General features: G+C 45.4%; 1 protein-coding gene across 1 annotated transcript in view; it reads right to left on the bottom strand.

Annotated features, from left to right (window-relative positions):
- Positions 1-493: 493 nt before the first annotated feature.
- LOC121580978 (rho GTPase-activating protein 21) overlaps positions 494-13,303 on the bottom strand; it is an 84,146-nt gene continuing 71,336 nt past the window's right edge. The window contains 7 exon segments of the mRNA XM_041896230.2: positions 494-3,507; positions 3,780-3,811; positions 6,512-6,623; positions 8,440-8,607; positions 8,717-8,806; positions 8,946-9,019; positions 9,183-9,261. Coding sequence (XP_041752164.2) covers positions 1,861-3,507; positions 3,780-3,811; positions 6,512-6,623; positions 8,440-8,607; positions 8,717-8,806; positions 8,946-9,019; positions 9,183-9,261 — 2,202 coding nt within the window. The 3' untranslated portion in view covers positions 494-1,860.

Below are 13,303 nucleotides of genomic sequence, written 5' to 3' on the forward strand. Positions count from 1 at the left end.
CCAATAATTTAAAGCTTTCTGCCCATTTAAGTCTATGTCCTGGAAAGTTTGCGGTTACTTACAACAGTCATGCTAATCACATTAGTGCACGTTAGCTCATCCGTCCCGTATACAGGACACCGATCCCGTAGAGGTTAACTGATGTTGCTTGTATCTGGTAGGACACTATGCAAGAAACAGAACAATGCTAACCATGGAGTGCAGTAGATTCTGAAACACCAGCCGTGCCCTTTTAGCCATTGATAAGATTTATTTCCAGTGTTTTAGGAGCCCGTGCCCCCTCCACTCAGGGAGAGAACAGGGTATATTGATACAAATGGTCCAGCAGCTCAATGAAGCCTCTTCATATGCAGGGAGGGATCTCTCATCTCTCCCTAGATAACCACTAGACTAACACCCACACATACCATCAGGCTTCATCAGCAACATCTCACAATACTGTACTTTTTACCTTACGAAAAATATGTCAATTTGATGGACATGAAACAAAAAAGCAGCTAAAACATGGCATTTATATACACATTTAAGTTACTTTTTTTTTTTTACAGAAATATTTAAAAATTCAAGTTCTGTTAGAATCCAAAATGCAAAAAAGAAAAGAAAAAAGAAAAGTATAAAACATGTTAAGACCAGAGTGGAATGCCTAAGGAATGGAAGCCCGGCGTTCTTCTCCATTTAAGATAGAACCTGTAGAATGACAGTGTTAGTCGACGATATAAATGTATTTCATAGTAACATCTTTATGCATCTCAACAAAGACGATATGGCACCCTTTACAGTTCATTGAGGCACTTTCTATTGCGAAGAAACATGATTTCAGATTTGATTATTCACATTCTTCTCCCTCTCAAATTTTTTTTGGCAGTCCGATGCCAGTAACTGACTGAAGCATGAAACCACAAGCACATCAACAAATACACAACATATTGCAATAGAGGGAAGTATTTGTTTACTGCTCCTTTTCTATCACTTAAAAGAAGGGTGGAATAAAAAGTTATTTTTGTATTTTCATGACGTCGTTAGTCCTGTGTCTTGTCACAATGCACCTTGAGGCCACTTGACGGCGGCAACAGAACACATATGGCAGTCCAAAACACAGGCTATCCCGAAAAAAATAAAAGCTCACAAGTAGAGAAAGAGAGAGAGGAAGGGGGAGATCTACAATTTCAAATGAGAACACAAGCAACTAAAGCTTTAGTCAGAATTACAGCAAGCACGTTGTACATTCTTCATTTGGTTACTGAAGGACTCACTTTTAACCAACAGACCCTCTTACAACAAATACAGTTCCCCTGCAATACTTTTAAAATCGTTCCTTGTACCTCCTAATCATCCTACTAGTCAGTTACTGTATCTTAAAGCCACTTAGCTAACCTTTTCACAATCTTTAACGCCAGCCATGTTTAAAACTTCCTTACACCAATCAACCTTCACAGACTCATCAGTTCATCCATGAGCAAGAGGCCCTTGAGTCACTACCTTCAGCAAAACAGGAATTTCTGTTAGGAGTGATGATTTCTCTACCCCAACGCCCATCCCAAACTCTTTCATTTGTCATGAAAAAGGAGAAAATGTATCAACATCAATTTAATGTTTTGTTCCATGCCTTGTGTTTGAGTAAGACAAACCACCCCTGTGCAGTAAACATTATTTTAAGCGTACAAACAAACACACACCAACTAACAGACTCTGCGTACACACACTCAGACGTCACTTCACAGTACCTGAACATGCTCACTGGTCATTTACATAACATCACCCACATCCATGGGTCTCATAGACACAGACGATCAAACACATACACATCTCACAGACATACAGACAGTAGACACACACACACTCCCACCCAGACACCCCCTCTCACAGGTACTGGTAGAAGCGAGAGTGGACCACCTGGGCGCCAGAGAGTTTGTGTGGGTGTGCGGTGGCTGACAGGCTCAGGCTTTTATTCTGGGGGCCTGTGTCTCCATTCAGCAGCTCAGCTGGAGCTTGGTGTGGTGAGAGGGGGTCTGAGAGGGAAGACGACGGGGCCTCCTGGGCCTGGGGGTGGTTGGGGTCCTGGGGGTCGGGGCTGCGGAGGTGGAGTAGCGCCCCCTGGTGTTCAGTTAAGTCCAGGCTGACCTCTGGGTTGGAGGTGCGGTGGCGCTCGCGGGCAATCCACTCCCGGATGGAGAAGTCCTGGGAAGAACACTTGGGCTTCAGCCGGTCCACGGCCGACAGCTCCGCCCGCGAGCCCCCGCCCATCCCCATGCCCTCCTGCCAGTCCCCCATCACAGACAGCTCAGCAAAGTCCCTCTGGCCTCCCATGGTGTGTCTGCGTCTGATGTTCTTCTTCTTGTCCCTGCGTCCCTCTGGAGAGCGGCTCCGCTGGGTGCCCACCCCGAACATGTCGTCCGCAGACGTCCGCATTCGGAACTTAAGACGGTCTGTGATCTTGAGACGCCATGCAGGCTCAGTCCCCATCTCTGACTCGCTGCGGGAGGAGGAGCTAAGGCTGCCAGTGGAACGCTCCTTAACTGCCCCCAGAACGCAAGACAGCCTATTGGAGTCCTTGTCGCTCCGCCCTCCATCCAATGAGGACTCGCTGTCAATCTTCTGCCGTGCTGCTGACTTCTTTCTAGAGAGAGAGTCACATTCAATGAGTCTGTAGGAGGGGAGGGGCCTGGGTGCGTCCGGCACGTCTGATTGGCAGATCTCCTCCACCGGCCCTGCCTCCTTCCCGCCCCCAACAAACACTGATAGGTCGCTTTCGCTGTCCGTCTCCATGGGCCGGCCCTCACTAATCAGCTCACTACGCTCATCATCAGCGTCGTCTCCTCCCCTGCTCTCAGCCACCGAGCGTACCTCTGGACTGAGCGTGCTCAGCTCGGCCCCTGTCAGGAAGGTCATAGAGGAGGTGGTGGAGTAGTCTGAGGTGATGGAGCTGACCTCTGCCCCCAGGCCGCTGGCCACCGTCTCTGGCCCCAGGCCCCCTGTCCTGCCATGCCGCACCCTGGGACCTGTGACAGACGCCTGGGAGCTGGTGCTGTTCATGGTGCCCAGGTCTGAGACCTCATCGTAGTTGGAGGGGGGGTCCGACAGGGACAACTGGTGGGTCACCTGGCTGCGATAGCCAAGGCTGGGGGACTGGGAGGGGGAGGGTGAGGCATAGGGGGAGCGGGTAGAGGAGGTATGGAGGCTGGGGGTGTGTTTGGGAGAGGGCTGAGACATAAGGCTGTCTGAACGAGACTCTTTCCCGTTGGTTTGGAACCTGTCCCCTGGCTGTTCCCCTCTCTCGCTGGCCTCCCTCTCCTCCTCCTCTGTCTGGCTCTCTGGGGACCAGGCGGGGTGGAGGTCCCGGTGGCTCTGTTCTGGCTCCTCTTTCTTAGCCAACACGGCGTCCAGGTCGTCGTCAGAGCTGCTGGGCTGAACCTTGTCCTTGGGCTTCTTACGTTTGCGACTGACAAAGAAGGAGGAGAGCAGCATCTCCCTGCTACACTGGTCCTTCCCAGACCCCCACAAGCCCTGCTAGGACAGAGCAACAGGACGTCCAGTTACATTAAAACACATAATTGTTCTTAAATGAGGAATTTCGCCACAAACATATTCTAAGTCTGCTCTGAAACGGCATGGTCAATTGCTAATCACTATAGATAAGAGCATCTGCTAAATGGCTAAAATGTAAACGGTTGAACATTCCACAGTGAGCAGGACAAGGCGTTTTAGATATTATTTCTTAGTGAAGGTAATTAACATCTAATAGCAAGCAAGAGACGGCCAGACACCCCGGTACCACTTACCTTTGATTTGGAGGAGTCACTACATGTTGAATCTTTGTGAGAGAGGAGAGGGGCATTAGTAACATCCTTTAAGACATATATAATCTGAACAACAAGTATCAAGGGAGAGGGAGAGAGAGAGGAGGACAGAGACTGTAGGCAGATCACAGGGTAGCGTGAAGAAGAGACAGAAACCTGCACCATGAGGGGGCAGTAGATTCAACAGACTGGAGATATTTGTAGCCCACAGAGATGGAGGAAGGAAACGCTGAAGAAAGACACTGTCCATGAGTGGAAGAAGAGAAGAGGAGGCCAGTAATGGAGGGATGAGAGGAAGAGGAGGAGGAAGAAGAAACCCGGCAGTGTGCATTAGGACAGGAAGCAGCTCATGCTCAAAACAGGATGTACCCAATGGGACGACATCAACACATCACGGACCACAGGTTACATCAGTCACAGACGGTTACATCAGTCACAGATGGTTACAGTACATAGACAGCCACCAGCAACAGGGCATTATATCCTAACTGAGAGACATCAATCACAGAGGAAGTATTCACAACCAGAGTTAAGGGGACAGAGCAGTGTTATGTCAGTAGTTCCACCCATGCAAGTTAGCCATAGTAGAATGGACAGGTTGTGCAATATGTCTAGAACTCTATTTTACAATCCCTGCAGCACTCTTGAACATTTTGGTTTAAGTCAATTGAATATGACTGACGACCATAAACACTACAAAACAAGGATCGTACAAAAACCTTATCAAAGAAAAAATGTCAAAGAAACCATTCCCTACCGCATCAATACTACCACTATCAAGTCACAATAGTGTGGAGGGTACGACTTAAGTGTGTGCGCTTAACTTCGAGTTGTGTGTGCCCGAGTTGGGGTCAATTCCATTTCAATTCTTGTCAGCTGAATTGGACATGGAATATCTCCATATAGGAAATGTTATTTACCTGAATCAACTGGAATTTAGGTGGAAGTGACCCAAACTCTGGTGTGTATATCAGTGTGCAACGCAAGGCTTTTGATGGGGGAGATGGGTGTTTGATAGATGTGGATGGTTGGTGCATTTGGGTAGAAGTATGTAGCCGTGAAGGACAAGGAGGTAGCTAGGTGGCAGTGTTTGGCTGTAGTTGGTGTTTCTGATGCTGAAAGAACAGTGGTTCATTGATAAGACCAGGGGTGAATCTCTTTCCTAGATTTTTTCCTTCCTCTCCTCACCTCGTTCACAAAACGTCAGAGGGAAGGCAAGGAGAGATCTCCTCAGACCTTCTCCTCCAATGCTGTCCTTGCTTCCATCTGACGTTTTGAGGAGACGAGGAGAAAGCACGCAAGAACAAAATATGTTTGAGATTCACCCTATGGTGTCAATCCCAAATGTGAGATTGAGAGTCAAACGTGACAGGAAGGCAGAAAGGGGCTGAAGGAGCAAAAGCCATCAGAGCCACTTTGCTTACCACCTCACTGGTATCCATCTAATCACCCTAGTCAGTGTGTGTGTGTGTGTGTGTGTGTGTGTGTGTGTCTAACGAGGTGCTGATCTCTCCTAGATGTCATTTTAGTGTGTTTGACAACAGCCAGCTCAGCCCAACACCACTCCAACACTACAACCCCCCCTCAGAAGCCATGACAGTAATGCCACATGAGCGGGCGGTAGTGAAACCATAGTTTGACCGTACCATGCTACTTGTCCTCGCGATCAGCTTTAGAGACAACAAGAGACAGCAGAAAGGCTTTCAGTAGAAAGTACAGCAGGCACTGCTCTGTATGTAACCTTCAGGTTATTAGGTATTTCGATGTTTGGGGAAATATGAAAAACGTGCACACCGACAGGAAATGACAAAACATCGACTTCTCTTTCTTTCCGTTTTTCTTTTTTTTCTCTCCTTCATGTTTCACCCCAATTTAACAGAGCTGAGGGTTTCTGCAGACTAGGCAGCTACACTGGGGACAACACTCATCGTCCTTCTTCCTACAGTCCCAGCTGTCCACCACTGACATTACAGAGTCCACCAGTGACATCAGCGAGTGACAGACGCCGCCCCCTTGGCCTGTGTCAGATTGGGTCAATGTGTGAGTGCTGGACAGGGACAGGGAAGAAAAAAACACACTACACACAAACCAAGGGTAGGGGTCAGAAGGGTTAACACTTCCACTTTGTTGTTTTGTTTGTTTGTTGTTGTTGTTTTTGGGGAAAGAACATGCCGGGTTTATGTGGGAGGAGGAGGGTGGGGGGGAAGAAAATAACTGAAAGAAAAGGAGTCGTCATCTCAACATAAGGAGGAAAGCACGGGGAGAGAAATGGCGAGCAAAGAAAACTTAAGAAAGCATAAGATGGAACTGGGAAAGAGATATAACAAATAAAAAATAATAATGACATAACGAAACAGACCTTTATCCAAAACAAAACGCTTAACAAGATTTGCAAACTATTTTTAGCAATTTCCAATTGGATAACCCAAAATCCTTCCTTTGAAGGATTGCTAAAATAGCTTGCCTTTACAAAAGCACAAGACTTTTCAGTAGGCTTCCTTAACTTTAGCATTTGATCATCTGATGGAAAGCAAACAAGAAGCCTCTTACTTTAGGACTAACAAACACATGCAGGTACATCTCTAAACATACACACACATTTCCTGGATCACTTTCCCTGAAGCTCATTAGTATACTTTGTTTTATACTTTGGTAAATCTGGTATATGTAGTCAAACTAACAGGAGTGCTATCAGTGAGCTTCAGGTGAGTTACCTGAGACTTCCCCAGGCGAGGTGGTGGTTGTGGTACGGCCGATGTTGGACAGCAGGTGGTCGATGTTGGGCACAGGCTGAGACTGCACTGTACTCTCCTGTTCCACTGAGGTCTAGAGGAGAGAGAGATTCAACGAGGGATATGAATGGAGATAGTGTTGAAGTAGAGGAGGAAAGAGGGATGGAGAGAGAATCTAAAAACACTTTAGGCAACCTGCAACATCAACAAACATCAACTACAGTGGGGGAAAAAAGTATTTAGTCAGCCACCAATTGTGCAAGTTCTCCCACTTAAAATGATGAGAGAGTCCTGTAATTTTCATCATAGGTACACATCAACTATGACAGACAAATTGAGAGAAAAAAATCCAGAAAATCACATTGTAGGATTTTTAATGAATTTATTTGCAAATTATGGTGGAAAATAAGTATTTGGTCACCTACAAACAAGCAAGATTTCTGGCTCTCACAGACCTGTAACTTCTTCTTTAAGAGGCTCCTCTGTCCTCCACTCGTTACCTGTATTAATGGCACCTGTTTGAACTTGTTATCAGTATAAAAGACACCTGTCCACAACCTCAAACAGTCACACTCCAAACTCCACTATGGCCAAGACCAAAGAGCTGTCAATGGACATCAGAAACAAAATTGTAGACCTGCACCAGGCTGGGAAGACTGAATCTGCAATAGGTAAGCAGCTTGGTTTGAAGAAATCAACTGTGGGAGCAATTATTAGGAAATGGAAGACATACAAGACCACTGATAATCTCCCTCGATCTGGGGCTCCACGCAAGATCTCACCCCGTGGGGTCAAAATGATCACAAGAACGGTGAGCAAAAATCCCAGAACCACACGGGGGGACCTAGTGAATGACCTGCAGAGAGCTGGGACCAAAGTAACAAAGCCTACCATCAGTAACACACTACGCCGCCAGGGACTCAAATCCTGCAGTGCCAGACGTGTCCCCCTGCTTAAGCCAGTACATGTCCAGGCCCGTCTGAAGTTTGCTAGAGTGCATTTGGATGATCCAGAAGAGGATTGGGAGAATGTCATATGGTCAGATGAAACCAAAATATAACTTTTTGGTAAAAACTCAACTCGTCGTGTTTGGAGGACAAAGAATGCTGAGTTGCATCCAAAGAACACCATACCTACTGTGAAGCATGGGGGTGGAAACATCATGCTTTGGGGCTGTTTTTCTGCAAAGGGACCAGGACGACTGATCCGTGTAAAGGAAAGAATGAATGGGGCCATGTATTGTGAGATTTTGAGTGAAAACCTCCTTCCATCAGCAAGGGCATTGAAGATGAAACGTGGCTGGGTCTTTCAGGCATGACAATGATCCCAAACACACCGCCCGGGCAACGAAGGAGTGGCTTCGTAAGAAGCATTTCAAGGTCCTGGAGTGGCCTAGCCAGTCTCCAGATCTCAACCCCATAGAAAATCTTTGGAGGGAGTTGAAAGTCCGTGTTGCCCAGCGACAGCCCCAAAACATCACTGCTCTAGAGGAGATCTGCATGGAGGAATGGGCCAAAATACCAGCAACAGTGTGTGAAAACCTTGTGAAGATAGAAAACGTTTGACCTGTGCCATTGCCAACAAAGGGTATATAACAAAGTATTGAGAAACTTTTGTTATAGACCAAATACTTATTTTCCACCATAATTTGCAAATAAATTCATTAAAAATCCTACAATGTGATTTTCTGGAATTTATTTTCTCATTTTGTCTGTCATAGTTGACGTGTACCCATGATGAAAATTACAGGCCTCTCTCATCTTTTTAAGTGGGAGAACTTGCACAATTGGTGGCTGACTAAATACTTTTTTTCCCCACTGTACATCACACAATTTAACATTCTGTGCCATTACCAGCTGAGAGTACATGAGTGTGTTTAGATGTGAGAGAGTGAGCGAGATGCTACGTACAACAGGGTCATCATCCCCCTCCTCAGTGAAGAACCAGTCGTACTGCTGAATGAGGTTCTCCACTATCTTGCACTGGTCTGGCATGTGGTTGACCATGTTGGTCATGTTGTCCTCCGAGGTTCTGACCAGGGTTGGACCAAACACGATGGCCAGGTTACGAGGCTCCATCTGGGGGGAGAGAGGAGCAAGAATGGCTTCCAGTCCAGTCCATATTCACTAGGCCTCTCCATTAAAAGGCTCCATTTCAAAATACTTTTAAACCCTCAAGCTGACATACCTTATTTTTCTCACAGTTTTCGGAGACCAACTTGAGGTGTCCAGAGAGAAATTTGAGGGTTTCATAGTGATGATCAGGCAATTCAAGAATCTGTGAAGAGAAGAGAACCAACCTTCAATACTAGAATGCAACAATTCAAAAATCCAAATTCAATTCAAACGGTAGGCTACATAAAGCTCTTATTCCTACAGATCTAACATAAACCCTCATAGCATGAGCTGTAACTTACCAGCCTCTTCAGTTCTTTTAACCTCTCCACTGAGTCTTCAGTTCGATTGGCTTCAATAAAATCTGCATATTTTTCTGTAAAAGGAATACAAGGATCACTTAGTTTCTTTAGTGAACAAGACTGAAAATGGAGCAATAAGGCATACTACAAATAAATACATTGATTTATTAACAACTTCCTTAACCAACTTTCTCTTCTTTACAGACATGCATTTACACTGTGTGTTCAGTGACTCACCATTTGTGAAAAGGGGCTCGGGAAGTTTACGGAAGAAGGATTTCAGTAAACTACTGATCACGTTGAGGTCCCTCCATTTCTGTCAGGGAGAGCAAGAGAGAAAAAGCATTAAATACATTATTGTGAGGTATGGGAGAGATACAGTGCTTTCAGAAAGTATTCACACCCATCGAGTTTTTCCACATTTTGTTGTGTTACAGCCTGAATTTAAAATGGATTAAATAGTGTTTTTATGTTTTTTGAAAATTCATTTTGAAAATAAAAAGTGGAATTATGTTTTTTGAAATTTTTACAAATTAATTCAAAATGAAAAGTTGAAATGTCTTGAGTCAATAAGTTTTCAACCCCTTTGTTATGGCAAGCCTAATTAAGTTCAGGAGTAAAAATGTGCGTATTAAGTCTGCGCAATAATAGTGTTTAACATGATTTTTTAATGACTACCTCATCTCTGTACCCCACACATACAATTATCTGTAAGGTCCCTCAGTCAAGCAGGGAATTTCAAACATAGATTCAACCACAAAGACCAGGGAGAATTTCCAATGCCTCGCAAAGAAGGGCTCCTATTGAAGATTAAAAATTAAAAATTGAAAAGCAGACATTTAATATCCCTTTGAGCATGGTGCAGTTATTTATTACACTTTGGATGGTGTAGCAATACAGCCATTCACTACAAAGATACAGGGGCCGTTTCTAACTCAGTTGACTGAGAGGAAGGAAACCGCTCAGGGATTTCACCATGAGGCCAATGGTGATTTTAAAACAGATACAGAGTTTAATGGCTGTGATAGGAGAAAACTGAGGATGGATCAACAACATTGTAGTTACTCCACAATACTAATGTAAATGACAGAAGGAAAATGAGGCCTGTACAGAATAAAAAATATTCCAAAACACGCATCCTGTTTGCAACAAGGCACTAAAGTAATACTGCAAAAAATGTGGCAAAGCAATGAACTTTTAGTCCTGAATAGAAACTCAAATCAAATTCAGTCACATGCGCCGAATACAACAGGTGTAGAATTTACAGAAAAAAGGAAATGGCAGCAAAAACAATAACGAGGCTATATACAAGGAGTACCAGTACCGTGTCAATGTGCAGCGGTACAAAGTAGTTGAGGTAACACAGTATATGTACATATGGGTACGGGTAAAAGTGACTAAGCAATCAGGATATTCAGTATAATAAACAGAGTAGCAGCAGCGTATGTGAAGTGTGAAAGTGTCAGTGTGTGAGTATGTGTGTGTGGTGCGTCAATATGCATGTGTGTGTTTTGTGTGTGTGAGCGTATGTATTATTTGTGTATGTATATGTGTGTGTTAGAGTGTCAGTGTAGTATGTGTGAGTGTGTGGGTTGAGTCCAGTGAGTGTGCATAGAGCCAATGCAAGGAAGTCAGTGCAAAGCAATTAAGATAAATACATAAATAAATAATATAGGGGGTCAATGTAAACTGCCATTTGATTAACTGTTCAGGTGCGGTAGCAGAGAGAACAGTCTGTACTAGGTGGCTAGAGTCCTTGACAATTTTTAGGGCCTTTCTCTGACAACGCCTGGAATAGACGTCCTGGATGGCAGGGAGTTTGGCACCAGTGTTATACTGGGCCGTATGCACTACCCTCTGTAGCACCTTGTTGTCGGATGCCGAGCAGTTGCATACCAAGCGGTGATGCAGCCAGTCAAGATGCTCTCAATGGTGCAGCTATATAACTTTTTGAGGATCTGAGGGCCCATGCCAAATCTTTTTAGCCTCCTGAGGGGGAAGAGGCATTGTTATGCCCTCTTCACGACTGTTGGTGTGTTTGGACCATGATAGGTCCTTAGTGATGTGGCACCGAGGAACTTGAAGATTTCAACCCGCTCCACTACAGCCCCGTCGATGTGAACGGGGCCGTGTTCGGCCCTCCATTTCTTGTAGTCCATGATAAGTTCCTTTGTCTTGCCCCTGTTGAGGGAGAGGTTTTTGTCCTGGCATCGCACTGCCAGGTCTCTTACCTCCTCCCTATAAGCCGCCTCATCATCGTCAGTGATCAGGCCTTCCACCGGCGTGTCGTCGCCAAACTTAATGATGGTGTTGGATTTGTGCGCGGTCACGCAGTCGTAAGTAAACAGGGAGTACAGGAGGGGACTGAGCACGCACCCAAGGGGCCCCTGTGTTGAGGGTCAGCGTGGCAGATGTGTTGTTGCCTACCCTCACCACCTGGGGACTGCCCGTCAGGAAGTCCAGGATCCGGTTGCAGAGGGAGGTGTTCAGTCCCAGGGTCCTTAGCTTAGTGATGAGCTTGAAGGGCAGTATGGTGTTGAACGCTAAGCTGTAGTCAATGAACAGCATTCTCACATAGGTGTTCCTTTTGTCCAGGTGGGATCGCATCATCTGTGGATCTGTTGAGGCGGTATGCGTATTGGAGTGGGTCCAGGGTTTCTGGGATGATGGTGTTGATGTAAGCCATGAACTGCCTTTCAAAGCATTTCATGGCTACAGATGTGAGTGCTACAGGGTGGTAGTCATTTAAACAGGTTTCCTTAGCGTTCCTAGGCACAGGGACTATGGTGGTTTGCTTGAAACATGTAGGTATTAAAGACTAAGTCAGAGGTTGAAAATGTCAGTGAAGACACTTGCCAGCTGGTAAGCGCATGCTCGGGGGTACGCGTCCTGGTAATCCGTCTGGCCCTGCAGCCTTGTGAATGATACCCTGTTTAAAGGTCTTACTCACAGACTACGGAGAGTGTGATCATGCAGATGTCCGGAACAGCTGGTGCACTCACGCATGGTTCAGTGTTGCTTGCCTCAAAGCGAGCATAGAAGGCATTTAGCTCATCTGGTAGGCTCGCGTCACTGGGCAGCTCTCGGCTGTGCTTCCCTTTCATATCTGTGATAGTTTGCAATCCCTGCCACATCCGACAAGCTTCAAGAGCCGGTGTAGTAGGATTCGATCTTAGTCCTGTATTGACACTTTGACTGTTTGATGGTTCATCGGAGGGCGTAGCGGGAAGGGTCCGGATTAGTGTCCCGCTCTTTGAAAGCGGCAGCTCTAGCCTTTAGCTCAGTACGGTTGCTGCCTGTATTCCATGGCTTCTGGTTGGGATATGTACGTATAGTCACTATGGGGACAACATCGTTGATGGACTTATTAATGAAGATGGTGACTGATGTGGTAAACTCCTCAATGCCATCGGACGAATCCCAGAACATATTCCAGTCTGTGCTAGTAAAATAGTCCTGTAGCTTAGCATCCGCTTCCTGTTTGAGTTTTTGCTTGTAAGCAGAAATCAGGAGGATAGAGTTATGGTCCGATTTGCCAAATGGAGGGCGAGGGAGAGCTTTGTATGCGTCTCTGTGTGTGGAGTAAAGGTAATCAAAAGGTTTTTTTCTCCATCTAGTTGCACAGGTGACATGCTGGTAGAAATTAGGTACAACAGATTTCAGTTTTCATGCATTAAAATCACCGGCCACTAGGAGCGCCGCCTCTGGATGAGCATTTTCTTGTTTGCTTATTGCCCTATACAGCTCGTTGAGTGCGGTCTTAGTGCCAGCATCGGTTTGATGTGGTAAATAGAGACCAACGAAAAATAGATGAAAACTCTCTACACAAAGTGTTATGTTTGGGGCAAATCCAATACAACACATTACTGAGTTCCACTCCATATTTCCAAACATAGGAAGTGGCTGCATCATGTAATGAGTATGCTTGTAATCATTAAGGACTGGGGAGTTTTTCAGGATAAAAAATAAACACAAGCAAAATCCTATAGGATAACCTGGTTCAGTCTGCTTTCCACCAGACACTGGGGGATGAATTCACCTTTCAGCAGGACAATAACCTAAAACACAAGTCCAAATCTACACTGGAGTTATTTACCAAGTGAATGTTCCTGAGTGGCTGAGTTACAGTTTTGACTTAAATCCACTTGAAAATGTATGGCAAGACCTGAAAATGGTTGTCTAGCAATGATCAACAACCAATTTGACAGAGCTTGAAGAAATTTGAAACAAATAAATGGTCAAATGTTGCACAATCCAGGTGTGGAAAGCGCTTAGAGACTTACCCAGAAAGACTCACAGCTGTAATCGCTGCCAAAGGTGCTTCTACAAAGTACTGACTCTGGGGTATGAATACTTGT

Source organism: Coregonus clupeaformis, chromosome 14 (genome assembly GCF_020615455.1).
Source record: "Coregonus clupeaformis isolate EN_2021a chromosome 14, ASM2061545v1, whole genome shotgun sequence".
NCBI lineage: Eukaryota > Metazoa > Chordata > Actinopteri > Salmoniformes > Salmonidae > Coregonus > Coregonus clupeaformis.